The 25,819-nt window shown below is 42.0% G+C and overlaps 1 protein-coding gene across 1 annotated transcript; it reads left to right on the forward strand.

Moving 5' to 3' along the window:
* On the forward strand, positions 1-25,805 carry tnfaip2a (tumor necrosis factor, alpha-induced protein 2a; the record flags this gene model as incomplete). The annotated part of the gene is made up of 14 exons (XM_079255696.1): positions 1-145; positions 4,790-4,969; positions 5,941-6,045; positions 11,534-12,018; positions 12,085-12,296; positions 15,225-15,339; positions 17,054-17,176; positions 17,250-17,344; positions 17,499-17,591; positions 17,694-17,814; positions 19,584-19,709; positions 19,786-19,935; positions 20,011-20,135; positions 23,896-25,805. 14 exons carry the CDS (start codon positions 1-3, stop codon positions 24,083-24,085), a joined length of 2,265 nt encoding a protein of 754 aa, XP_079111822.1. The 3' UTR covers positions 24,086-25,805.
* Positions 25,806-25,819: the final 14 nt, after the last annotated feature.

Here is a 25,819-nt window from a genome sequence, read left to right on the forward strand (position 1 = left end):
ATGACGGGAAACGGATTTCAGTGTGTTTTTCTGCGTCTGGTGAAGACAGACGTCTTCTCCTCCAGCAGAGGTCGCTGGGAGGAGGGGGGAGGTTATGGGGGGACGAGGAGGAGGAGGAGGACCGGCCAGGTGAGACAAGATTCAGGTAAGATAAACCTTTGGAAACTTCTGGATTATTTAACACCGTTAACGAGCTCCTTTTTCCATCTGAGAAAAGGAACCTGAACACATCACAGCTGACGTGTCACCGTGACAACCAGCAACCTGAAATAACCTGAACTTCATCCTGAAGTCTTCTCTTCCTGTTCACTGAGTTCTCCAGCGCTGTGATAATATAAACAAACATACACATACAGACACAAACAACATAAACAAAACTATAAAAAAAATAGTCACATCAACAAAGACAACATAAACACATAAAAAATGTAAAAACAAACAGCTTTAACACAAAAAGTCAGAACAAAACCCCAGACATTACCAAAATATAAGCACGTGTACACAAACACTGACACAACATAAACGTAAACACAAAAATAAACACAAACAAAAACAAACATAAACATAAATACACACATAGAAACATGCAATCACAAATATAAACTGGACCAAAAACATTCCCACAACCTAAAAATAACCAAAGCAAAAACACAAACACACAAAGATAAACATAAACAAACACTTTGCCATAAGCTTAAACACATAAACACAGAGTTATGAACACACAACACAAACATAAACACAAACATAAACACAAACATAAACACAAACATGAACACAAACATGAACACAAACATAAACACAAACATAAACACAAACATGAACACAAACATAAACACAAACATAAACACAAACATGAACACAAACATAAACACAAACATGAACACAAACATGAACACAAACATGAACAATGCAACTGTTGACTAAACACAAATACAATCAGACAAAAACAAAATCATAAACCCAAAGGTAAACAAACACACAAGCAGAGATGTAAACAACATAAACAAAGATCTGCTGCAAACAGATGGCAGGTGACCCACCTGCTGATGAAGATGATGATGAAGATCAGCAGGACAAAGTGAAGCAGACAGAGCTCCTCAGACGACTGCAGCTGCTTTCTGTTTAAACCTGTGTGTCACTCAGTGTGTGTGTGTGTGTGTGTGTGTGTGTGTGTGTGTGTGTGTGTGTGTGTTTTGCATGTAGTCCTGATTTGACTCAGTGTGTCATTTGCATGCTGTCCACAGTCTACACTCATGTTGCCTGACTGAAGCAGCAGCTCTGCCGATAACTGATCAATGATCGATGAATAAAGTGATATTGATCCCTGTCCTTTGTTTTCAGCAGGGCGACTTGAGCTGAAGGATGTTTGAGTGAATCAGGAAATATCAGCATCTGGATGGAAGCTGCAGCAGGAACGATCTGCTGATTGATCACTGAGGATGATGATGTTCAGAGCTGCATCTTCATCAGACCTCTGACCTCAGTTTCCGTCAGGAAAACATGCCTGTTGTCTTAACCCAAACTCCTTTCCAGATAAAACCAAAGTTTTATCTAAATCTGGATTAAACTAAACCAGATACGAGAAGGCGTTTAAGACTAAGTTGGTTCTTATATGAAACCTTCAAACAGAGGCGTGTGTGTGTGTGTGTGTGTGTGTGTGTGTGTGTGTGTGTGTGTGTGTGTGTGTGTGTGTGTGTGTGTGTGTGTGTGTGTGTGTGCTAGACTTTGACACTTGACCAAGAGGCAACCTGCAACGGTTAAGAGTGAAGCCCATGTGGAAATGAATAAAACTGCAGTTCCCCCTTCATCCACTAGGGACTGCAAAACCGAGCAAATCTCCATTTACTCCCATGTTAAAAAGACCAACTTCACAGCAGAAATAAACATGTTTACAGCAGGAATAAACATGTTTACAGCCTGGTTCAAAAATCCATTTTAGGTTTAATAGTTCGGGTTTACCTTCATGACAACTGTGGGGGGAGAGAATATTTATCCAACTCGCCCATTTAAAAGTAATTTAATCTAAAAATTCAACATATTTAGGGGCGTGTCCTTTTGATTGACAGGTACCCGATCTCCCGCTTCAAGTCAGAAGAACGTAGAACAACCGCAGTTTTTAGCCGGTTAACAACGTGACTTAGCTTTAGCCCGCTTATCTCCGTTAGCTGGTTAGCTCCTGTTATCTCAGGGTTAGCTCGGTTAGCTCTTAGCTGCAGAAAGCTCGGAGTTTGCTCGATGTCAATCATCCACCATGACGCTCACAGCCCCCCTCTCAGCTCCACCTCTTTGCCCATATTTTTATTTTCCGGGTGAGACGACACGCATGCCTCGATGGTGATGGTAGGAACCGCCAATGGAGCATCAAATCTGCTCTTCAGAAACCTACGGGTGACGTCACGGAGCCTACATCCATCTTTTATATACAGTCTATGCACTTGACCAGGAAGGCTATATAGACTGATCTGATGGCCACTTTGAGTGTTGCTCCATCTTGTAGCAGAGCCATTGTTGCGGTGGTAACCTGGCATCTGCAGATGCTGACAGCAGACTGACGATGTTCAACAGTGGCCCATCGTTCCCACGTCAGTTAAATACTGGTTACAACAATAACCGGAACAAACTTATTGTAAATGCAGTAACAATGTGGGACAGTTATGAATGATAAGGACCTCCATGTAGAGACCTGTCCAGGTGTACATACCTCTCGCCCAGTGATTGCTGGCCGTAGAACAACTAGTTAAAAAACAGATGGATGGATTCAGTACACCTTGGTCACCTGCCTGCTGAATCCATGGACAAGCGGTTCACTTGTTTTTTTTCCACAGTAAAAACATAAAAACAATATTTTTCAGTCTTTATCTCTGATACCAAAATGCTTATTTTGTCTTCAAATAAAAAATAGAAAAATCAGATAAATCAAATGGGGCTGCATGGTGGTTAGCACTGTGGCCTCACAGCAAGGAGGTTGTTGGTTTGATCCTCGGCTGAGGTGAGGTTTGAACAGTGGCCTTTCTGTGTGCAGGCTCCAGCATCCCTGTGACCCTGAATTGGATTAAACGGTTAGGAAAATGAATGAATGAAAGATAACTCAAATTAATATTTAAATTAGTTTTTTCAGGCAGCGTGACCTCAACGTTCCCTCTGCTCCATGTACGCTGTGTTGACTACGCATCTAAACTATGTCCAGATAATTCAGTAACTGTACAAACATCCTGGAGATGTCAATTATTATTAGCTAGAAACACTTTTTTTTCTTAAAAAGGGTCTTTATCTAGATCACTGTCTTCCATAACATCCTGATGGGTCTCCGTCTCTGCTAAAGTATCTAAGGACGGAGACCCTGTAGCCCCCTAGTGGCCACGAGCTTAACAACGTGATGCAACACATTACGGTCACGGTGCGAACAGAACATCTGTCAGATCTCAGTGTTTTATCCATCCATCCATCCATCCATCCATCCATCCATCCATCCATCCATCCATCCGACCGACCGACCGACCGACCGACCGACCGACCGACCGACCGACCGACCGACCGACCGACCGACCGACCGACCGACCGACCGACCGACCGACCGACCGACCGACCCACCCACCGACCGACCGACCGACCTACCTACCTAAGCGGTGAAGCCCAGATTTCCATCTCTCCAGCCACATTTGCCAACTTTGCGGGGGGATCCCGAGGCGTTCCCAGGCCAGTCGAAGACCCCGGGGAAGACCTCCTCCCAGAGGGATGTGCCTGGAACACCTCACCTGGGAGGTCCAGGAGGCATAATTGGCCCTACAGTCGTTCATATACAAATACACAAAGGGCCCAGATAAACACATGGGGAGGTATTCTGTAGGACTTTCCAGTCAGTAGATGACTCCTGGTAGACCTCCAGAGCTACAGCCTCCCTTTTTAAACCAGTTTAACCAGTGAGTTGCTGGAATTCTGCTTGATGTCTGTGGATAAAACTCTCCTACAGGAGAACTGAGATGGGGAGGTGTTTAGGAGGGAAGAACCAGGAAGCAGCGATTTTAATAGAAAAATGTAGGGATTTACTAAGTTAAACCAGCTAGTTAACAGTGTTAACCATCATTGAAACTAGCTTCTGTTTAAATGAAACTGCATGATGTAGCTTTAGCTTGGTCAACGCTAAGCAACATGGATGCTGTTTGAGCATCTTTGTGATTTATTTAAAGCTTCAGTGTGAAAATCTGGACTAAGTTTGTCATGCCTAATTACACTGACCGAAAGCTGGATATAAAATGGTTTCTCCATGTTAGCTTCAAACTTAGCGGGTTGCAGCTATATGTGTCCTAAAGCTGCTCTGAACACCTCCAACTGATGCAAAATGCTGCTGCGAGAGATCATGTTTCCACCCGCCTCTGGCTTCTCTTTACTGGTTTCCTGTCAAGTTTGCTTCTAAACGTCCCATACTGTGCTTTTTTTCAACAATTTTCAGACTCAGCCATTAGTTAGTTTAATTCTTTCTTCTCTTTTACCTTTAAAATGTGATTTTTAACTAAATTAAATGGTTTTATTCTGTTTACTGAAACTATTTTTTTTAATTTAATAACTTTTAGCTGTTAAATTGTTTGTTTTATGACTATTATTTAATCAGATTTTGACAAATTTTACAAGAAAAAAGAATTTTCTGCAGATCGAGGCATTTCCAGTGTTTCCATGGTAACAGATGCATTTAAATGTTTCCTGTTCTGACCAAAGATCGATCAGATTTACTCCGCTGCAGCAGCCACAGGGTGACATGACCCACCGGATCAGCTTGGTTCTGACTCAGAGGAGGAAGAGGAGCAGGATGAAGATCAGTGCTGCAGAGCTCAAATTGAAAGTGAAAGTGTTGCAGAGAATCAGGGAGGAGGCTTCAGACGCGCTCTGCTCTCTGCAGCATCCAGTCTGTCTGAGACGGTTCTGGTTCTGAACATGTGGAGGTGCTGCTTGTTCACCATTCATCTGCCAGGTGAGTCAATACACACACACACACACACACACACACACCCACACACACGCACGCAGGCACATGACAGTCAGACCTAAGTTTAGTCGTTTATAAATGACATGATGGTTTTAGAGGTTTAAGCTGGTTTTATGTGGTCCCAGTTGGTGTGAGGTGGTCTGAACTGGCCTGAAACCAGTTTCAGATGGTTTCAGGAGTTTCCTTTGCTGGTGATGAAGTTCCTGAGAGAAGCCAGAAGGTGTCTCTGTTTGTCTGTGTTCATGGTGGAAAGAGGAGGAGTAAATACCCCTCCTCCTCCTCCTCCTCTCCTCCCCCTCCTCCTCCTCCTCTCCTCCCCCTCCTCCTCCTCCTCTCCTCCTCCTCCTCCTCCTCCTCCTCCCCCTCCTCCTCCTCTCCTCCCCCTCCTCCTCCTCCTCCTGTCCTCCTCTCTGACCAGAGGACCGAGCAGCTCTGAAATGAAAGGTGAGATGTTTTTACTCTGAAACTCTGATGAACTTCGTTCATTTTGCCGGTTGCTGTGTGTGTGTGTGTGTGTGTGTGTGTGTGTGTGTGTGTGTGTGTGTGTGTGTGTCTGTCTGTCTGTGTGTGTGTGTGAGTGCCTCCCAGTGTGCGCATGTTTGGGTTGACGCCTGAGTTTCTAAACTTCTAAGAAGATGAAACAGAAAATCTTCATCGTCATGCAGCTGCAGATAAAAAATGCAGTCATGGAAAGATGAGGAGGAGGCGCGTGGCTCATTAGTACGCGTGTGTGTGTGTGTGTGTGTGTGTGTGTGTGTGTGTGTGTGTGTGTGTTATGTGATCTGGCCTGTAAACTGGGACCAGATTCAGAAAACATCTCATTGTTCCTGCAGCCGGTTTTACTGTCACACGTCCGAACCAGAACCAGAACCAGAACTAGAACCACTTTCTACCCAGAACCAGTCGAGATGTTCTCCTCAGAACTCCACAGGTTCATGAATCTTTTCAATGTGCAGCAGGAGGTGCTGAGGAGAACCTGGAAGGAGCCAGGAGGAGGCTGCCCAGACTGAAGATCCCTGCAAAGATCTGGATCAACCGCAGACTGAAGAACCAGCAGAAAGGTCAGAACCAGTAGAACCCAGTAGAACAGCCATCGTTTTGTTACGTGTTTATTTGTTTTTGGTAAAAAAAAAAAAAAAAAATGCAGAGAATTTGTAGCCTGAGATGTTTATAAGACATAAAACTGAACATTAAACACAATAAACGTACAAACTGAACAGGAACAAACAGTGAAGGTGGACAAACAGATGTTCTACGTTGTGGCTCCCCGAGACCCACTGGTGAACATCTGAGTGGGTTCCTGGAAAAGTCAGAGGATTTCTTCTTATTTGCTTTATTCCTCTCTTTCTTCCCTTGTAATTTAGAGGAATAAGACGCCGTGTGAGAGTAGGTTGATGTTTTCATCTGTAGGCTGACGAGTCGGAGACGAGTTCAGACGTAGTGAAAGCAGAAAATAAACCTGCAAGAGCTTCTTTCTTTTTCTTCAGGAGCGTTTCTGTGTTTCTCTTTCCTGCTTATTCCAGTAAAACAGGATCTAGTTGGAAGCAGGAGGAAAGCGGATGAAGACGTCTGAGTGGAACAAAACGAGCCTTTTTCATCACCGGCTGCTACGGCTGTGACGACACGCTTTTGTCACGATCCGATTCGATTTTTTGAGTGCCGATTCGATTAAAATTGTGATTCTCACAATTCTTTGTTATTTCTGATTTTTTGGAGATTAAAAACAAAATAAATGCATAAAATTTATTTTTTTTTGCTCATCATTTTTTATTTCAGCTAGAAAAAACAACCCAGTAGGCAGATCATCATTCTGCTGCTATAACACCCCAGAAGACAAGTAAAAAGATAAAGAAAAACAATAAAAATGACAAAAATTTTATAATGGATTATTTTATTTGTTTGAAAAAAAATGGATTTTTTTAACAAAAAATTGATTTTAAAATTGTTAAAATTGTGAAGCAAAAAAAATCCAGATTTTCGATTTTTCGATTCTAGTTTTCCCGGCCCTAGTAACTGAAGTTATTATTTATTTCCAGCACATCACCGTAACTTTAAAACAACATGAATAAGTTCGTCATTGAGGAATAGAAGCGGGACTTTACTTCCTTTAGAAAGAACACATTTCTATGTGTTATCACTAAGAGGGATGTTATTTATGATTGTCGCCACGGTGAGGCGCTGTTTCAAAAGGTTACTCTGCATCATCACGTTTGCATCTGCAAGCGTGCCAAAGAAAGTTACCTTTCCCCTCATTTCTTTTGTTCTGTATGAGTTTCCCTCCGGGCGGATTTACATTTTTGTTCTGCACTAATAAATACGGCTAAAGAAGATTTTTGTCTTCATCATCGGTTCCTTTGAGTTCACCGCTGCTGATGCTGCTAAAACAGGATCTTTAACAGTTGAAATGAGATCTGCAGTGACTGGCTTCTTGTTTTGGTAGCGGGTAAACCAGCATGTTGCGATGCTGTGTGTCTTCTACACACACAGAAGGTTTACACGGTGCTGCTCTGGTCCGCCAACAACAACGCTTCTATTGCTCGTTACTGGGATGTTAAACATGAGTTGTTGACAATGTATCGCTTTTCACGGGAAGATGAGGTGCGTCTCAAGGACGTCAAAATTGAGCTTATTGAACCCTTTACTACTTTAGTGCATCGGTGACGTAGAATACGTCCCTACGGATTTTACTTTTTTTTACTTGTCACTCAACTAGTAAAATTTGAACTAACTAGGAAATAGAACAGCTAGACTTTTATACACAGGGGAGGCATGATTTTATCAGAAAGTCATGTACGACATGACACAATCTGATAAATTCACTTCATAATCCAAGCTGTGGAAGCTGGAGCCGATCCCAGCATTCTATGGGCAGGTCTGGACAGGTCGCCAGTCCATCGCTGGACCAACACAAACATTCACACTCACTCCTCGGCATGATGGGAGCCGGAGTACCTACACATACACAGGGAGAACATGCAAACTCAACATTGAAAGGCCACTGTTTGAGCCCTGCTGAGGATTGAACCAGAAACCTTCTTGCTTTGAGGCCACAGAGCTAACCACTGTGCCACCGTGCATTATGCACTACGTATAATGCACCATGCACCATATGATGTGACACGATCCAATACAATGTCTTATGATACAATACAATATGATACAATATAATATAGTACAATACGATTCGATACAATACGATGCAATGTGATATATGACACGATACAATATATGATACAACATGATACAATACAATGTGATACGATGAAATACAATATAAGATATAATATGATACATGATGCGACATATGATACAATATGGTACAACAGAATGCGATACAATATGGTACAATACGATGCAATAAAATGTGATATGACACGATAAAATACATCGTGATGTAAAAAAAATACAATATGATACGATATAATATGATACATGATGCAACATATGATACAATATGATACAATTCAACATGGTACAGTACAATGTGATACAGCAGGATATTATATGATATAGTATATGATACAATACAATATGATAAAATACAACGTGATACAGTATAATCAAATAATAGATACAATACAATAAAACACAATATGATAGAATGTAATACATTCTGATATAATACAATATCATGTGATACAATACCTTACAATGTAAACACCTTTATTATCAGACGCGTCTGAAATGAGTCATACTTAGAAAGGAAATGATTGTGTCTCCCTCTCAAAGACACACACACACACACACACACACACACACACACACACACACACTACAGATGAGTGACTCATCTGCAGAACCTGAAACCTGAACCAGGTTGGGAATATTTATCTGTAAAGTGAAGCGAAGTGGACCCTGAACATCTTTACTCATTTCAATAAATATTATTTCTCACCATAAAAGATAAAACAAGCATTGATCCACGATCATCAACAGTACCACAGTCATGGTCAATGAGCAGTGGCAACCAATCAGAAGCCTGCTGAGAGGACGTACTGCACATGCTCAGTTAGACCCTCCCTGGAAACTGGAGGTGACTCTTTCTTTGGATTGACTGAAAGGTTCAGAATAAGAAGCAGTCGGTTGCATTTCCATGACATTTGTCCAAAAAATAAATGAGATATTTGTAACTTTAGACAAACAGTTGTGATTTGCAGGTGTTTCCATGGAACCGTGTTTACCTCTGACCCTAGACAGGATGCCACATAGCCACATTTTGGGGTTTTCTATTTGCTGGCGAGAATTTTCGTACGGCTTTTTAAAGCTTTTCTCCCTCATTTTATTTTCTAAAACTCTGAAATTTGCTGTTGTTTGTTCCACACCCCGCCACCTTTACCAGTAACTAACTGGTCCCAACCCCCACGTCACGTCCGGGGACATGTAAAGCCGTAAAAAGTGTTTCCGTTACACTTTTGCGATAAATTTCTGTATGGAAATGTCCTATGTGTCAGACGTAACATACAGTTATGCTCATATGTCTTCATCCCCTTTCATTAAAGAAAAGGCTGAATTTACAACAGTCACTCGAATAACTGGAGACTTAAAAAAGTAACAATAACTAAACATTTGCAAAAATATAATTTAGCAATATAAGACACTGTTTTTTCATTTAAATGAGTTGAATAAAAAACAAACAAACAAACAAACAAATTGGTCCTGGACAAATTAGAGACTTTTCTGTTGAACAGTGGGACAAAATACCTGTCAACAGGTGCAGAAGTCTGACTGAGAGGAACAGAAAACACCTGACTGGAGCGGAAACATTAAAGGATTGTTCTACTAAATATTAGTTTATGACTGATGTAATACGTAATAAATTATCTTATTTGTTTGCTTTTTAAAAAATATTTATATTAAGAACATACGGATCGAGACAGAACATACGTGTCAGACGAGCATACGTGTCAGACGGAACATACGGGTCAGATGGAACATACGTGTCAGACGAACATACATGTCAGACGTGACATACATTTTAGACAGAACATACGTGTCAGATGGAACACGTGTCAGACGGAACATACGTGTCAGATGGAACATACGTGTCAGATGGAACATATGTGTCAGACGAACATACGTGTCAGATGAAACATACCTGTCAGACGGAACACATGTGTCAGACGGAACATACATGTCAGATGGAACATACGTGTCAGACAGAACATACGTGTCAGACGGAACATATGTGTCAGACATAACCTACGTGTCAGACGGAACATACGTGTCAGACGAACATACGTGTCAGACGGAACATACGTGTCAGACGGAACATATGTGTCAGACATAACATACGCGTCAGACGGAACCTATGTGTCAGACGGAACATACATTTCAGACGGAACATATGTGTCAGACGAACATACGTGTCAGACGGAACATACGTGTCAGAAGGAACCTACATGTCAGACGGAACATACATTTCAGACAGAACATACGTGTCAGATGGAACATATGTGTCAGACGAACATACGTGTCAGATGGAACATATGTATCAGACGGAACATACGTGTCAGACGGAACCTATGTGTCAGATGGAACATACGTGTCAGACGGAACATACGTGTCAGACGGAACATATGTGTCAGACATAACCTACGTGTCAGACGGAACATACGTGTCAGAAGGAACATATGTGTCAGACATAACATACGTGTCAGACGGAACATACGTGTCAGAAGGAACATATGTATCAGACGGAACATACGTGTCAGACGGAACCTACGTGTCAGATGGAACATACGTGTCAGACGGAACATACGTGTCTAACGGAACATATGTGTCAGACATAACCTACGTGTCAGACGGAACATACGTGTCAGAAGGAACATACGTATCAGACGGAACATATGTGTCAGACATAAACTACGTGTCAGACGGAACATACATGTCAGACATAACCTACGTGTCAGACGGAACATACGTGTCAGACGGAACATACGTGTCAGACATAACCTACGTGTCAGAAGGAACATATGTATCAGACGGAACATACGTGTCAGATGGAACCTACATGTCAGACGGAACATATGTGTCAGACATAACCTACGTGTCAGACGGAACATACGTGTCAGAAGGAACATACGTATCAGACGGAACATATGTGTCAGACATAACCTACGTGTCAGACGGAACATACGTGTCAGATGGAACATACGTGTCAGATGGAACATACGTGTCAGACGGAACATACGCGTCAGACGGAACATATGTGTCAGACATAACCTACGTGTCAGACGGAACATACGTGTCAGACAGAACATACGTGTCAGACGGAACATGTGTCAGACATAACCTACGTGTCAGACGGAACATACGTGTCAGAAGGAACATACGTATCAGACGGAACATATGTGTCAGACATAACCTATGTGTCAGACGGAACATATGTGTCAGACATAACCTATGTGTCAGACGGAACATACGTGTCAGAAGGATCATACGTGTCAGATGGAACATACATGTCCCTTGGGGTTCTGACAGACCCGACACAGAACTGGTACCAACTGTTCCTGATGTCTGGCTTTATGTCACCGTGTTCTGGTTCTGCAGGTGATGAGGTGGACCGTGTGCACCAGGAGGAGCACCAGGAGGAGCAGCAGAAGGAGCAGCAGAAGGAGCAGTTGGAGGAGGTCAGCAGGAGGCTGATCCTCAGGGAGGAGGAGCTCTTCAGGCAGGAGTCCCCCAATGACGAGGACGAAGACCAGCTACAGCAGGACTTCGAGGCCCTGAGAGTCCGGATCTGGATGGCCATCCACGACACCTTCACCTCCTCCTCTTCCTCTTCCTCCTCCTCCTCCTCCGCAGGGCACCTGGAGGTCCTGAGGAGCGCTGTGGCCTCCATCCAGCAGCAGGAGCAGCAGGACAAGCGCTGGATGGAGAATCCAGAGAGAAAGCGGGTCCCGGTGTGGCGTCCTCACAGGTATCTCAGCACTCACAACATGCTGCTGCAGAAGATGGTGGAGGACCGCCTGAGGAAGGCTGCGGAGGAAGAGGAGGTCAGAGCGGAGCAGTTGTCCTCAGAGGGGAAGAGACAGGTGAGTCCTCCTCTTCGCTCCGCTTCACGCTGCCTGACGATGTGGACTCAGTGAGTGTTTTCTCAGGTGTGCTGTGTGGGGAAGTGTGTGAAGGAGGACCTGCTGACGGTGGTGAGGAAGGTGAAGGACTGCTACCCTCCTCAGATCGACATCCTGAACGTCTACGCCGGCCTCTACCACCAGACCTTCTCCGCTCATCTCACGAAGCTGGTGTCTGCGGGGCTGGACATGGAGGACTGCAGCTACTTGCTGTTCTGGACCAACAAGTACTACCCTGAGTGAGTCCTGCTGAGGCTGTCTGCTGTTTCAGCCTCCAGCTGCACAGTAAATCACTGCAGCAGAGCTCTGACATGTTCCCTGCTTGGCGCTGCCAAGGATCTCACATTTTTACATTTTCCCAGAAGAAACAGAGAAGTTTTTTTTTTTAACTCTGTTTTTCCTGTAGTCTCCGTAAAACCGAGCTTTTAGACGCAGAAGGTCTTAAGTTGAGACGATTCAGACAATAATCAAGTGGAAAACCTCCATCGGTGCAGGGAAATAGTTGCACGAGTTAAAATTTACTGAAAAATAATAATAAAATTCTATATAAATATTCTTCATAACGCCTGTTACTGCAAGTTGACAACAAACCACTTCTGGGCTTTTAATCTAATACATTTATGTTATTTATTCTATTTACTATTATTTTAATTATTAACTTAAATTATTATTTAATTAGTTAAGTATTAATTAATTATTATTATTATTTTAAATTAAAATTATTATTAAATTAAATGAATAATTATCTTCTACAATACTGAATTTCTCTTTGGGGATTAATAAAGAATTTTTCATTTATTTGTTTCTATTATTGTGCTTTTTATTTCATGTAATAGTTTTTAATAATTGTATTTTATTTTATTCCAGTCTCCTTTTTATTTTTTTCCTTTCTTTCTGATGTATTTATTTTAATCTAATTGTAAATTAATTTGGCATAAAGGGGTTAAATTAATGGATTTAACAAGAAAAGTCAAGAGGAAATTATTGGATCAAGATAGGAAAAGAAGAGAGAAAATGAGGAAAAAAAAAAAAAAAGATAAACCGAGAGCCTCCATCAGACTGACTTTTACTGGCTGTGAGATCTCAGAGAAGAGACAGGATGCAACACAGATGCTGAACATTTTATATCTACTTCTAGTGGCTCCACATACACGACAGCTGTCATATTTGCATTTTGACTACGGTGTCTCTGCTTGGACAAACAACTCTGTGCGTGAAATAAGAACCTCTTTGAGCTTTAAAACTGCTTTAGCGATTTAGTTTGACAGGAGCACCGGATGACTAAAGCCTTAAAGCAGGGCTAATCAACTAGATATTCAGGTGGGCCAAATTGTCAAATAATGAAAAAATAAGATCAGAGCTTGTAAGTAAAGTAAGGGAAAATAAATCATGAAAGATAAATAAATAAATTAAGACACATTTAGATTTTGAAAAATAAGTAGTTAATTCATTTTTCTATTTTAAATTCAATCCCACATGACAAAGGCAAATGCACAAAATAAAATAAAGAAAATTCCAGTCAGTCTATTTTTCTCCTAATTTTTAGCATAAAAAGTTCATATCAAACTAAACTTCTCGATGTGGCGCCTCCTCCTCACATTATAATCTTTAAACACCGCCACACACTCATTACATATTAAACACATCGGTTTGGCGCTCCAATGTGAAACTAAAAAAAACAAATACTTATCAGTCCAGACGGGGTTAAATCTGCGGTTTTCGTTGTCAATTTTGCGTTTTGGGACAGAGAGCGACATGCTAGCTAGCGCTACTCTTACAATTTCAAAACACAACAACACGCGCTGGCGTTAATGTTGCTAGGCAACCAGGTGTTGCATTCATGGTCTGCATGACTGTAGGATTGTAGGCTACTTAATCAGCATAGGAATGACTGAAGGTTCTTGATTAATTCTTTAATCTTTTAGATAAGCTGGAGCACATAGAGGTTGGTTCAGGCCACTTCAAACGGTGGTCTGCGGGGGCAGCGTTTGAAGTGGCCTGCCTTAATGGGACCATAGAAGAAGATGTATGTACACAGTGTTGAAGTAGTGACCTCTAGCGCCATCATTGCTGCATCTCTGGAACCACACACAATAATCTCACACATAAAAACATGTTTATTTCTGAATGCATTTTGGCCACTGGTGGCCACCGTCCACTCACAACTGTGCTATACCCCCTTTGTCCCTTTGAAACCATAGACCGTATAAGAAAGATGGACGGAGCCCTCGGCAGTTAAAAGTGAAGCCTGTGCTGAAGTGTATAAAACGGCAGTTCCCCCTTCATCCACTAGGGGCTGCAAAACAGAGCGAATCCCCACAGACTCCCATGTTAAAAAGACCAACTTCACAGCAGAAATAAACATGTTTACAGCAGAAATAAACTTATTTACAGCAGAAATAAACATGTTTACAGCAGAAATAAACATGTTTACAGCCTGGTTCAAAAATCCATTTTAGGTTTAATAGGTCAGGTTTACCTTCATGACAACTGTGGGGGGAGAGATTTTTTTCTAACTCGCCCGTTTAAAAGTAATTGAATCTCAAAGTTCGGCTTATTTAGGGGTGTGTCCTTTTGATTGATAGATACCCAACCTTATGCTTTAAGTAAGAAGAATGCAGAACAACCGCGGTTTTTAGTCAGTTAACAACGTGACTTAGCTTTAGCCCGCTTACCTCCGTTAGCTGGTTAGCTCCTGTTATCTCTAGGTTAGCTCGGTTAGCTCTTAGCTACAGAAAGCTTGGAGTTCGCTCGATGTCAATCATCCACCATGACGCTCACAGCCCCCCTCTCAGCTCCACCTCTTTGTCCATATTTGTATTTTCCGGGCGAAACAACACACATGCCCCTGCCAAGATGGTGATGGTAGGAACCGCCCACCGAGCTTCAATTCAGCTCTTCAGAAACCTACAGGTGATGTCACAGAGGCTCCTTCCATTTGTTTATATATAGTCTATGGATTTAACCTAAAACATGTAAATGAACCTTTAGCCGAGTAAACTGCTCTCAGACAGGATAAAAGGTATTCATTGGCTGGATATAAGATGATGAAACTTGTAGAACTGGAACACAGAATCAAGTCAAGGAGGTTTCGGTTCCAACATAACAGAAACAGAAACCGTGTCTGCAGGACTGAGGTGGTGATGCGTGTTTGTTCTGGTTCCCAGTGAAATTCTGAAACACGAGGAACTGGACGGGCAGATCGAGACGGCCTGTTTGGGTTCCCTGCTGCTGCCGGATCAGCTGGACCAGCTGGAGGACCAGTACCTGGCCCACAAAGAGGTGTGTGTACATTTATCTTGCTCTTGTTTCAGAACCAATAAAAGCAGAAAAACTGAGATTTTACAGCAACATGTGCCTTTTCCTTCCAGTAAAGCTAAAATAACAATTGTTCTGATAATAAAATCCAGGAATTATTCTTTGTTTCTTTATCAGCTGCTTGATATGCAGCCTGAAAAAGAGCCTATTGTCCACCCAGATGTTTAAATATTTACAACAGCAGACCTTTTCAGTGTTTTCCCCAGATAAGGGGACAAAAGAAGGTTCGAACTGAGAAACCCAGAAAAAAAACAGAATTTGGTTTGCAGGGAACAGAAACATTTCATTCACTCTGTAAGTGATCAATAACCAATTTAAGGAGGGAGAAGCCGGGTTTAGTTTCATTGTTAGCTGAGTTGATGTCAATCCCACAATTACCAGTAAAAATGGAAAATACCAGCAGTCCCAAATGGAACCTGTGGGACTCCCATGGGATTGGGTTTGGTGCCACCAGGACTCCTGGTCTCACCTCTTGACCAGGTCACAAACAAACATCTGGAACACTCACCAGCAGAAATTAATCCAGTTTTTATTCAATTTTAAAATGTGACTATTTGTCTTGAAATGGACCGGCAAGCAGCACCCATATCAGACCTGATGAAGACCATGAAGACCAGACCAGTTCCTCCTCCTTCCAAAATCCCAAACCAGATGTGATCCAGCTTCTTTTCTTATCTTTAGTTTATTATAGTTTTTGTTTCTTCAGCTGTTCTGAGTCTTTCCATTTTAACCGTGTTTTAGTCTTTTTGTGTAGTTTAGTTTTAATTTATTTTTACTGTATTTTTGTACTTTTTTAAATTGTATTTTAATATTTTGTTTTTCTTTTGACTGTATTTAGTTGTTTTTTTTTTGTCATTTAATTTATTTAAATTTACTTATATGTATACTATATATGTATTTATTGCACATTAATCTCTTAACATATTTTAGTTTTAATTTGTTTCATTGGATTTTTGTCTTTTTTCGCAGATTTTTTATCTTATAGTCTTAATTTTTTCCTCTGTATTTTAGTCTTTTACTGTAATTTGGTCTTTGGGGTATTTTTCTCTCTATTTTTTGTTTTGTTGGATTTGACAATTTTATTATTTTTTATTTCAATGTTTTAGTGTATTTGTGTCTTTTTATTTGTTTAGTTTAATATTAGTTTTATTTATTTTTTTTTTACTATTTTTATATAATTATCTTTTAGCTGTATTTTAGTTGGTTTTGTTTTTACTGCTTTTCGTCTTTGTGCATCTAAGTAATTTTATTTATTTTTATTTACTGTTGTGTTTTTTGTCTCTATTTCTTTTTGTATATTTGAGTCTTTTAGACAATGCATGTTTATTTGTGCAGTGGATTTTATGTAAAAACTCTTCAATGTGCTTTACATTCACAACATTACAGATGGTCTAAAAAGTTTTTAAAAAAAATAAGGCAACAAAAAGTAGGCAAATTTACAATAAAATTCAAATAAAATCATAAATAAATTTAAAACAATTTGTCTTTTATTTGTATTTAACTGTTTTTTTTTTTTTAATTGATTTAAATCTTTTAATAAAATTTAAATAAAGAGGATGAGACTGAATTGAATTCCCACCATCAGCATAAACCACAAACATTCCAGCATCATGGCTGGAAGAACAGAAGGAACGGGAACTCAACTGGCCTCTGAACATCATTGTTTCTGATTGGTCAGGACCAGGTGAAGCTGTGGCTGAACACCGCTCTGAGGAAGGAGGAGGCGAGCTGGCTGAAGGGCGACACACCTGAACTCATCGACGGTTATTACTTCAGTCCGCTGGCTGTGGACGTCGTCCAGGTGAGAGCTGAGACGAGTCCGAGCAAAGCGGTTTCCATCACAGCGTCTTCGTCACGTCGGGTTTGTGTTCCAGGTGATGAGCAGCTCCCTGAAGGAGTTCAGCTGCACCATCAGAGACCAGAACAAAGCTCAGAGACTCACAGCGCACCTGGAGAACTTCCTCTGCAGGTAGGCCACGCCCACTCACACATCAGGACCAATCAGGTGTTCAAAATGTCTCGCCTACATCACCGTCTTTTCTCTGAATGAAAGTCAAAACGATGATTTACAAGTGTGTGTGTGTGTGTGTGTGTGTGTGTGTGTGTGTGTGTGTGTGTTGCAGCTATAGGAAGTGCGTGGAGAACTTTGTGAATGGAAACCATGGCAACGTGTGCCCGGTGATGAAAGCTCAGCTGGTGTGTGAGCAGCAGCTCAGGTGAGGGTCATGTGATTCTGGCTGACGTTATCCTGGTTTCTGGTTTCGCCTCTGCTGCAAAGCATTCTGGGAGATGGAGGCTGATCCACTCTCTGTCCTCAGGGATTACATCAGCGGTCAAATGGGAAGCGAGGTTCAGAGACGTGGCTGTTTGGACGCCCTGTCTGCTCTGAGGGACGGTCTCTTCAGGTGTTTCACCTGTCCTCTTCACGCGCACATCAAGGTACGGAGATGTGGACTGATCCGGATCCAGGCTGATCTGGGCTCGGTGCAGTCCAGCAGCTGGGAGAGGACACCTGAGACTCTTTTTGGCTCTGGAAGACGGTTACTGAGTTCTGTCAGAACTGAAGACATCTTTCAGAACCAAACATCAGGACCTGGATTACCAAGACCGCCATGACCCACATCCTTCCACAGGGGACGGTGTCCAGTTCCAAAGAGATGATCATTCTAAATAGTTATATCCTGGTCCTGGTCCTGGTTCTTGTCCTGGTCTTGGTCCTGGTCTTGGTTCTGGTCCTGGTCCTATTCTTGGTCCTGGTCCTGGTCCTGGTTCTGGACCTGGTCCTATTCCTGGTCCTGGCCCTGATCCTGGCCCTGATCCTGGTCCTGGTCCTGGTCCTGATTCTTGAATCCTGATCTTGACCCTCAGATCCTGATACTAAGATCCTTAACCTTGATCCTCAAATCGAGGTTCTGATTTTAAACCAGATCCGAATTCTGATCCATATCCTCTGATTTTCCATGAGTCCAGAAGCTATTCAACAAAAAACAAGTGGACCAAAATGTCTTCAGGTGTTTATTGATTTAAGTCAAAACAAGCTCCTGGTCTGTTGACAGAAGCTTCTACTTCCTGTTTCCTGTTTCTGGTTCCTACTCAAAACAGGAAGTCAGATCCAGGAAAGGCAGATTCCATCAATGATTTTCTCCTGATCAAACATAATGATAGGTCCTGCAGCATGAGGACAGACCATAAAAGATGTATATAAAAGATGGGCGGAGCCTCTGTGACGCCACCTGTAGGAGCTGAAGCTCATTGGGCGGTTCCTCCCTTCACCATCTTGTAAGCATCAAGCGTGTCGTCTCTCCCGGAAAATACAAAAATTGCCAAAGAGGTGGAGCTGAGAGGGGAGCTGTGAGTGTGAGGGTGGATGATTTTCATCTAGTGAACTTTGACTGCTAACCGAGCTAACCCGGAACTAAAATGAGCTAACTAGCTAACAAATATAAGCAGGCCAAAGCTAGGTCACACTAGCTAAAAGCTGGCTAAAAGCCGTAGTTGTGCTACTCTGTGCCTTCAAGCAGCAGGATATTGGGTACTTGTTAATCAAAAGGACACACCCCTAAATGTGCTGAATTTTGATATTAAATTAGATCTAAAGGGATGCGTTTTTTTTTTTTTAAATTCACTCCCCCCACAGTTGTCATGAAGGTAAACCTGACCTGTTAAACAAAAAATGGATTTTTGTACCAGGCTGTTTTTCTGAATTGAAGCGGGAGATCGGGTACCTGTCAATCAAAAGGACACGCCCCTAGATATGTTGAATTTTGAGATTAAATTACTTTTAAACGGGGTAATCAGAAAAATATTCACTCCCCCCACTGTTGTCATGAAGGTACCCTTGATCTATTAAACCTAAAATGGATTTTTGAACCAGGCTGTAAACATGTTTATTCCTTCCTTCTTTTTAACATGGGAGTCTATGGGGAGTCGCTCTGTTTTGCAGCCCCTAGTGGATGAAGGGGGAACTGCAGTTTTTGGCACTTCTGCATAGGCTTCACTTTTAACCGCCAGAGGTTGCCGTTTTAGACAGACTGACAGACATCTGGGTGTGTTTGGACTAAGAGGAGGACATCTGTGAGATACATGATGTCCTCTTTTGGTTGACCGATAAACACGCTACTCAACACGTCTGGTCAGAGACCATGATGCTGCCACCTTCAGGCCAAGCTGGGAACTACAGCACATGTCGTCTCTTCTCTCTGATGAAGGTGTCTCTAAATCAACTGTGGACGGCGGGCTGGGTGAACGGCTCTCTTCCTGTCATCGACTTGCTGCTGGAGCACCTGGACAAACAGCTGCCAGACCTGACTGACCTGAAACCCGTTTGCAGACAGGTGAGCGACCGTCCTGCCTGTCTATCTGTTTACACACCTGTCTGACCATCTGTCTGACCCACCTGTCTGTCTCCAGTCCCTCCTCTGTGTCCTCTATCAGGACGTGGCTTTCCGCTATGTGAAGAAGACAATGAAGACCAAGGTGAAGAGCAGAGAGCAACAAGTAGCTGGAGCTCAGCGCATGATCGAAGACAGTCGGAAGATTGAAGGATTCTTCACGGAAGAGGTGAGACATGTGCACATCATGTACATGCATCTGCACGGCTGGAGGAAGATTTGCAGCAGTGTTTGTGTGTTTCAGGGCTGCAGCGAGGCGTCCTGGATCTCCCTGATGCTCTGCAGCCTCGCTGAGTTCCTCAGGCTGCAGGATCCGGCCAGCATCCAGCTGGAGCTCGTCAGTCTGGCCCGGACCTTCCCCGACCTCAGGTACCACCATAGACCGTATGTAAAAAGATGGGCGGAGCCTCGCAGATGTCACTCATAGGTTTCTGCTAAATGGAAGCTTGGTGGGCTGTAAACGTGATTATTTCTGCTGTGAAGGCTGTTTAACATGGGAGTCTATGGGGACTGACTCGCTTTTGGAGCCCCTAGTGGATGAGGGAGGAACTGCAGTGTTTGGCACTTAAAGCTTCACTTTTAACCGTCTGAAGTTGATTTGAGTACCACGACCACTCCACGGTTTTGCTCATGAGCTCCGGTGTGCAGAAACCCGCTGAGTCTCTGTTCATTCATCACCAGTCAGACAACAAAAGAGCCTCCTCATTGGACGCCAGCCGATGATGTAATCTGTTTAGTATTCAACATGAGTCCGACTGAGAGGAGCAGAGAAGTCTGATGTTTAATTCTGTGTTTCATCGTATCGCTGCACTTCTTCACATTCTGATCCAGACGGTTGTTTTGTGGTCAGCGAGCATCTTAAACCTCCGAAACGTGGCGAAATCAGCAGTTCGGGAATCTTGAATCTGATTTTCCTCCCCCAACCCTGAACTGGACAAAGTAGTATAGATGTATCTGGCTTTCTTTATATTTACAGCGTTTTCCTACATTTAGGATGACATTAACTTAAAACGGCATAAAATGTCATTTCTAAACAATTGTTTTTTTTATTAATTCATTGATTCATTCAGCTGTAATATAGACATATAATCTGTAATGTTACATTTAAAATATTAAATATAGATATTCTATGCTGAATCTAAACATCTAGTTTATTTTATTTTATTTATTTTCATGTCATATATTATATTATATTATATTATATTATATTATATTATATTATATTATATTATATGACATTATATGACATTATATGACATTATATTATACAGTCATCTATAGGTAATTGATCACTTATCACATGTAAGTTGCTTTGGATAAAAGCATCTGCTAAACGAATATCCAGATGTTAAATCTAAACATTTAATCTATGTCTAAATTTTACATGTTAAAAATAAAATGTCCTGATATTATGTGTTTATGTATGATACCGAAATGATACCCGGCGTTCAGGTATTTGCCGACACTGAGTATTGATTTATTACCATCTTATTCAGAAGCTTAGCATAAATTAAACCATAAAACATTATGTGTATTGATTTAAATATTAATTTTTTATAAGATAACCTATAAAACATTCATTTATACAGTTAATTTTTTATCACTACATTAAAACAATGATTGCTACAGAACCTTTATAATTATTGAGTGAATAAATTCAAACAAAGTAATTTCTCTTAATAAAAACTTGAAACTGACTTTGAAGCGAATGTTTTCCACACTGGACAGGCGCCGGTCATCCACAACAATAAATTCTACCACGATGTTAATAAGCTGACTGTCTGACTTTCTACTGCAAATTCATCACATTTGTAAAAAATAGTTACCAGTTTGTTGTTGTTGCTGTTTTTCAGAGTTTTCCTTTCAGGCAGCGAACTCTTCATACTTTTTCAAGTGACGCAACCAAACTGCTTTATAAGTTCTCTGGAGGTAAATCTGGCGGTATTCGCGCCACCTCTGGAAATTTCAGCCCTGTGTACGAGGCATGTTGCTTTCTTGCTAGTGGGATTTTACCCAAATTGCTAACATAATGCTAATGCTAAATGTTAGCAGACCAGTGACTGGCTCGCAAAGTTGCTAACATAATGCTAATGCTAAATGTTAGCAGAACAGTGACTGGCTCGGGCTGCTGCTTCTCCACGTACAAAACAATCGCCTCAGAAGATTACGTACCTTCCTTTGTCCGTGTGTCGTGGCGTTGGGCAAGAGACAAATAATTATGATTCCGTTTCCATGGGAACAGATGGTGTTAACACAGATCTACTCACCGGTACAGATTCTCTTAGTTTTGGTTGTATTGGCGAGTATTTACGGTGCTATTATCTGTATCAGCCCATCTGTGGTTTAAAGTAGGACAATACGTTAAATCTGAAGGGAAGAGACTTTCATTTGATTCATCAGGTGATCAATCAAATTAGGATCATACCATTATATGAGAGCAGGAGGGGGGGTAGAATCTCACCAGACCAGTACAGTGGAACAGACTAAGATTAAAATAAAGGCATTTCAATTAAAAACTACAGAAGGGGTTAGGAGTTTGATCATCTAAAGAGACTAAAAGTCCAAAATAAAGACTCTTAGTGACACTAAAAAGCCTTTTTTACTCCAACAGAGGCGGATTTAAAATGTCGTATTCTCTCCACCACTGATGCTGCTCCGCCGTAATGGTGCTTATCCCACAGCGGTCACATGTGGTTTTTCTGGTCTACATCTTCCTCTTATTGGTTCCCAGTAGAACTGACCCAGTTCCACCTGTTTCCAGATCAACAGGATGTAGACGTCTCATATGCTCAGGTGTCATCAGTCTTATGTTTCACGTCTTTGTTCAGTCAGAGACTTTGTTTCATCTTCAGGTCCTGACATGCAGATTTACCTGTCTCCACCTGTCCAACACCTGTCCAATATCTGTCCTTGACTGTCCACACCTGTTCAACACCTGTCCGATATCTGTCCTCGACTGTCCACACCTGTCCAACACCTGTCCACACCTATCCACAGCTGTCCAATACCTGTCCTAACCTGTCCATGCCTGCTCTCACCTGTCCTCTCTTGTTTTTACCTGTCCTCACCTGTCCACACCTGTCTTTACCTGTCCACATCGGTGCTTCAGTGTGTTTCTGTGTGAAGTAGCCTTTCTTCCAGGTCATTGTATGCTCTCTGAAAATGATCCATCTGGTTGCCGTGGGAGATGCAGGGTGAGGCAGGGTGGAGTTCAGGTGTCTAAGGTGTGTGAGGTGTGTGAGAGGAAAAGTACTGGAGAAGTGGTTTTATTTTACATAGTTTGGTTTCTGGAGATCATCTCTGATCAGACTTTTTTTCATTGATAGGATTGATTGCAGTTGTTCTCTGACAGCCTCACACATCTGTCTACACACCTGTCCACACACCTGTCCACATACCTGTCCACACACCCCTGTCCACACACACCTGTCCACATACCTGTCCACACACCTGTCCACACACCTGTCCACATACCTGTCCACACACCTGTCCACATACCTGTACACATACCTGTCCACACACCTGTCCACATACCTGTCCACACACCTGTCCACACACCTGTCCACATACCAGTCCACATACCTGTCCACACACCTGTCCACATACCTGTCCACACACCTGTCCACACACCTGTCCACACACCTGTCCACATACCTGTCCACACACCTGTCCACATACCTGTACACATACCTGTCCACACACCTGTCCACATACCTGTCCACACACCTGTCCACACACCTGTCCACATACCAGTCCACATACCTGTCCACACACCTGTCCACATACCTGTCCACATACCTGTCTACACACCTGTCCACACACCCCTGTCCACATACCTGTCCACACACACCTGTCCACATACCTGTCCACACACCTGTCCACACACCTGTTCACATACCTGTTCACATACCTGTCCACATACCTGTCCACACACCTGTCCACATACCTGTCCACATACCTGTCCACACACCTGTCCGCACACCTGTCCACATACCTGTCCGCACACCTGTCCACACACCTGTCCACCTGATGTGTGTTGGACAGGGTTTAGTTTGGCCCAAATGGACCCAAATCTGTTATCCTTAATTGTTTTTATCCATTGATTGATTTCTGTGTCTTCTTTCGGCAGCGGGGCTCACGTGTCAGCTTTGCTGTCTCTGAAATTCAGCCTATCAGCTTCTGACGTCAGCTCCATCAGGAAGAGCGTGGCAGAAAACCGCCTCCTTGATGTCTCCACCAATCACAACCCTCGGTTCTTCTCCAGGATCAAAGTTAAATGGCTCACACATAAAATCAGTCAAATGGGACTCAAGAGCTAAACGGAGTAGCCTGTTAGCAGAGTACAGTCAGCTAGCTAACGTTCGTTTGGTGTCATGTTGCTTTTCGCATTAAACCAGGAAGTCATTAGACGCATTTTTTTTAGAAACTGAGTTGGCAAAGTTGTCGGCAAAACAATCGTCATCAAATCAAGATGAGAACAAACCTGGAAAAGATGTTTTTAAGGCTGCTTTCTTCGTAAACAGCAGAAGAAGAGAAACAGTTTTATTTGTAAAGCACTTTAAACACAACGATACTGATGCTGATGTTCAGTAAAACAACATGCAGATATAAACTGTAAATGTAAGCTGAGACACCACACACCGCTCTCTTCGCTGCATGACGTTGTAGCTGAGTTTCGCTTTACGCACCGCCACACAAACACTCCAGCCATTTTGAGCGTCACCTAGGCCAATTCAGTAAAGAAGACATTATTGGACAAGAGGAAGGAAAAAACAGAGCAAGTGATAAGACAAGGGTCAACATCTCTTATACATCCCCAATGAATTACATTAAAAGTATCAGTATCAGTGGTAAAATAACCAGAGGTGACCTGACAGACGCTCAGCGTCCGCTCAACAGGAGCTTCCAGGAAGTAAAGTCTGGATCAGCATCCCAGCTGATATTAGAGACCATAACACATTCAACATATTTAAAATAAACTCAAAGAGGAACCAGACATGTAACCAACAAAGACTATCAAGTATTTCTCCTGTCGTAAGCGTTGGATTGTGTGGACAATGTTTGTTTTTCACTTTGTCATTATTCTTGTATTTTGCTTTAAATCTCTTTCTTCCAGAGACTGTAGATGGAAAGTAGCCAATGGCTAATTCTGGCATATTTACAGAGTCCCCTTTAAATAAATAAATAAATAACAAAAAACATAGGGATGAGAATGCATTCACACCGGTATCTGCTGGACTACGATGGTCGTCTAGACTGGATTTACGTTTACGCTGCTCTACTCAAGCTAAGTCCAGCCTGTTAAACAACTTGTTTCGCTCTTCGCCAGAGGCGCCGCTGCATCGAGAACTCTTGAAGGAGAAGACGAGACACCCAACGAAGAAGAAGAAAACTGATTCCTCCACTGCTTAATGAAATGAAAAGAAAAATGTAATGTTTTAATGTTTAATGTAGGATGTCCTCTGTTTCCACCACGTAAATACTAAATGCAGGACTGCATCGTGTCCTGGTTTGATTATATTCTATCAGAGCTTTTATTGAGTGCTTCCATGTCCAACTGCGAGTTATTTCTGCCATTCAGAACAACCAATTGTACCACAAATGTTTCTGTTTCAGCTGCATTTAACCAAAACACACTGATGCAAGCTGCATCCTGTGTTTTGTCCACTTACAGCAGACTCATTCATGCAAATTAGTGTTTGTTTGCATATTCACAATTTCCCAGTGGACTTTATGAGGAAACAGATTAGTTTCAAATCAAATAGGTTTGTGTGAATCCACCCTGAGTCCTGATCCGATGCAAGATGGATGCCACTGAGAAAACCTCCCAAACCTCAGTAGTGCATCTTTAAGAAGTGATAACACATCCAAACGACAACATAAAACCTTAAAAGTCATAAAAACATCACATGAGCTGCAATTAAAAAGAAAAGAAAAAAAGTCACAAAAACTTTCCTGTACGCCAGAAAATAATCCGCCTGCAGATCAGCTGCTGATCTCATGTAGTTAATTAGGTTTAATGAAAAGAAAACTGCTTATTATCCACATTTCTG

Source organism: Telmatherina bonti (genome assembly GCF_933228915.1).
Source record: "Telmatherina bonti genome assembly, chromosome: 16".
Lineage (NCBI taxonomy): Eukaryota > Metazoa > Chordata > Actinopteri > Atheriniformes > Telmatherinidae > Telmatherina > Telmatherina bonti.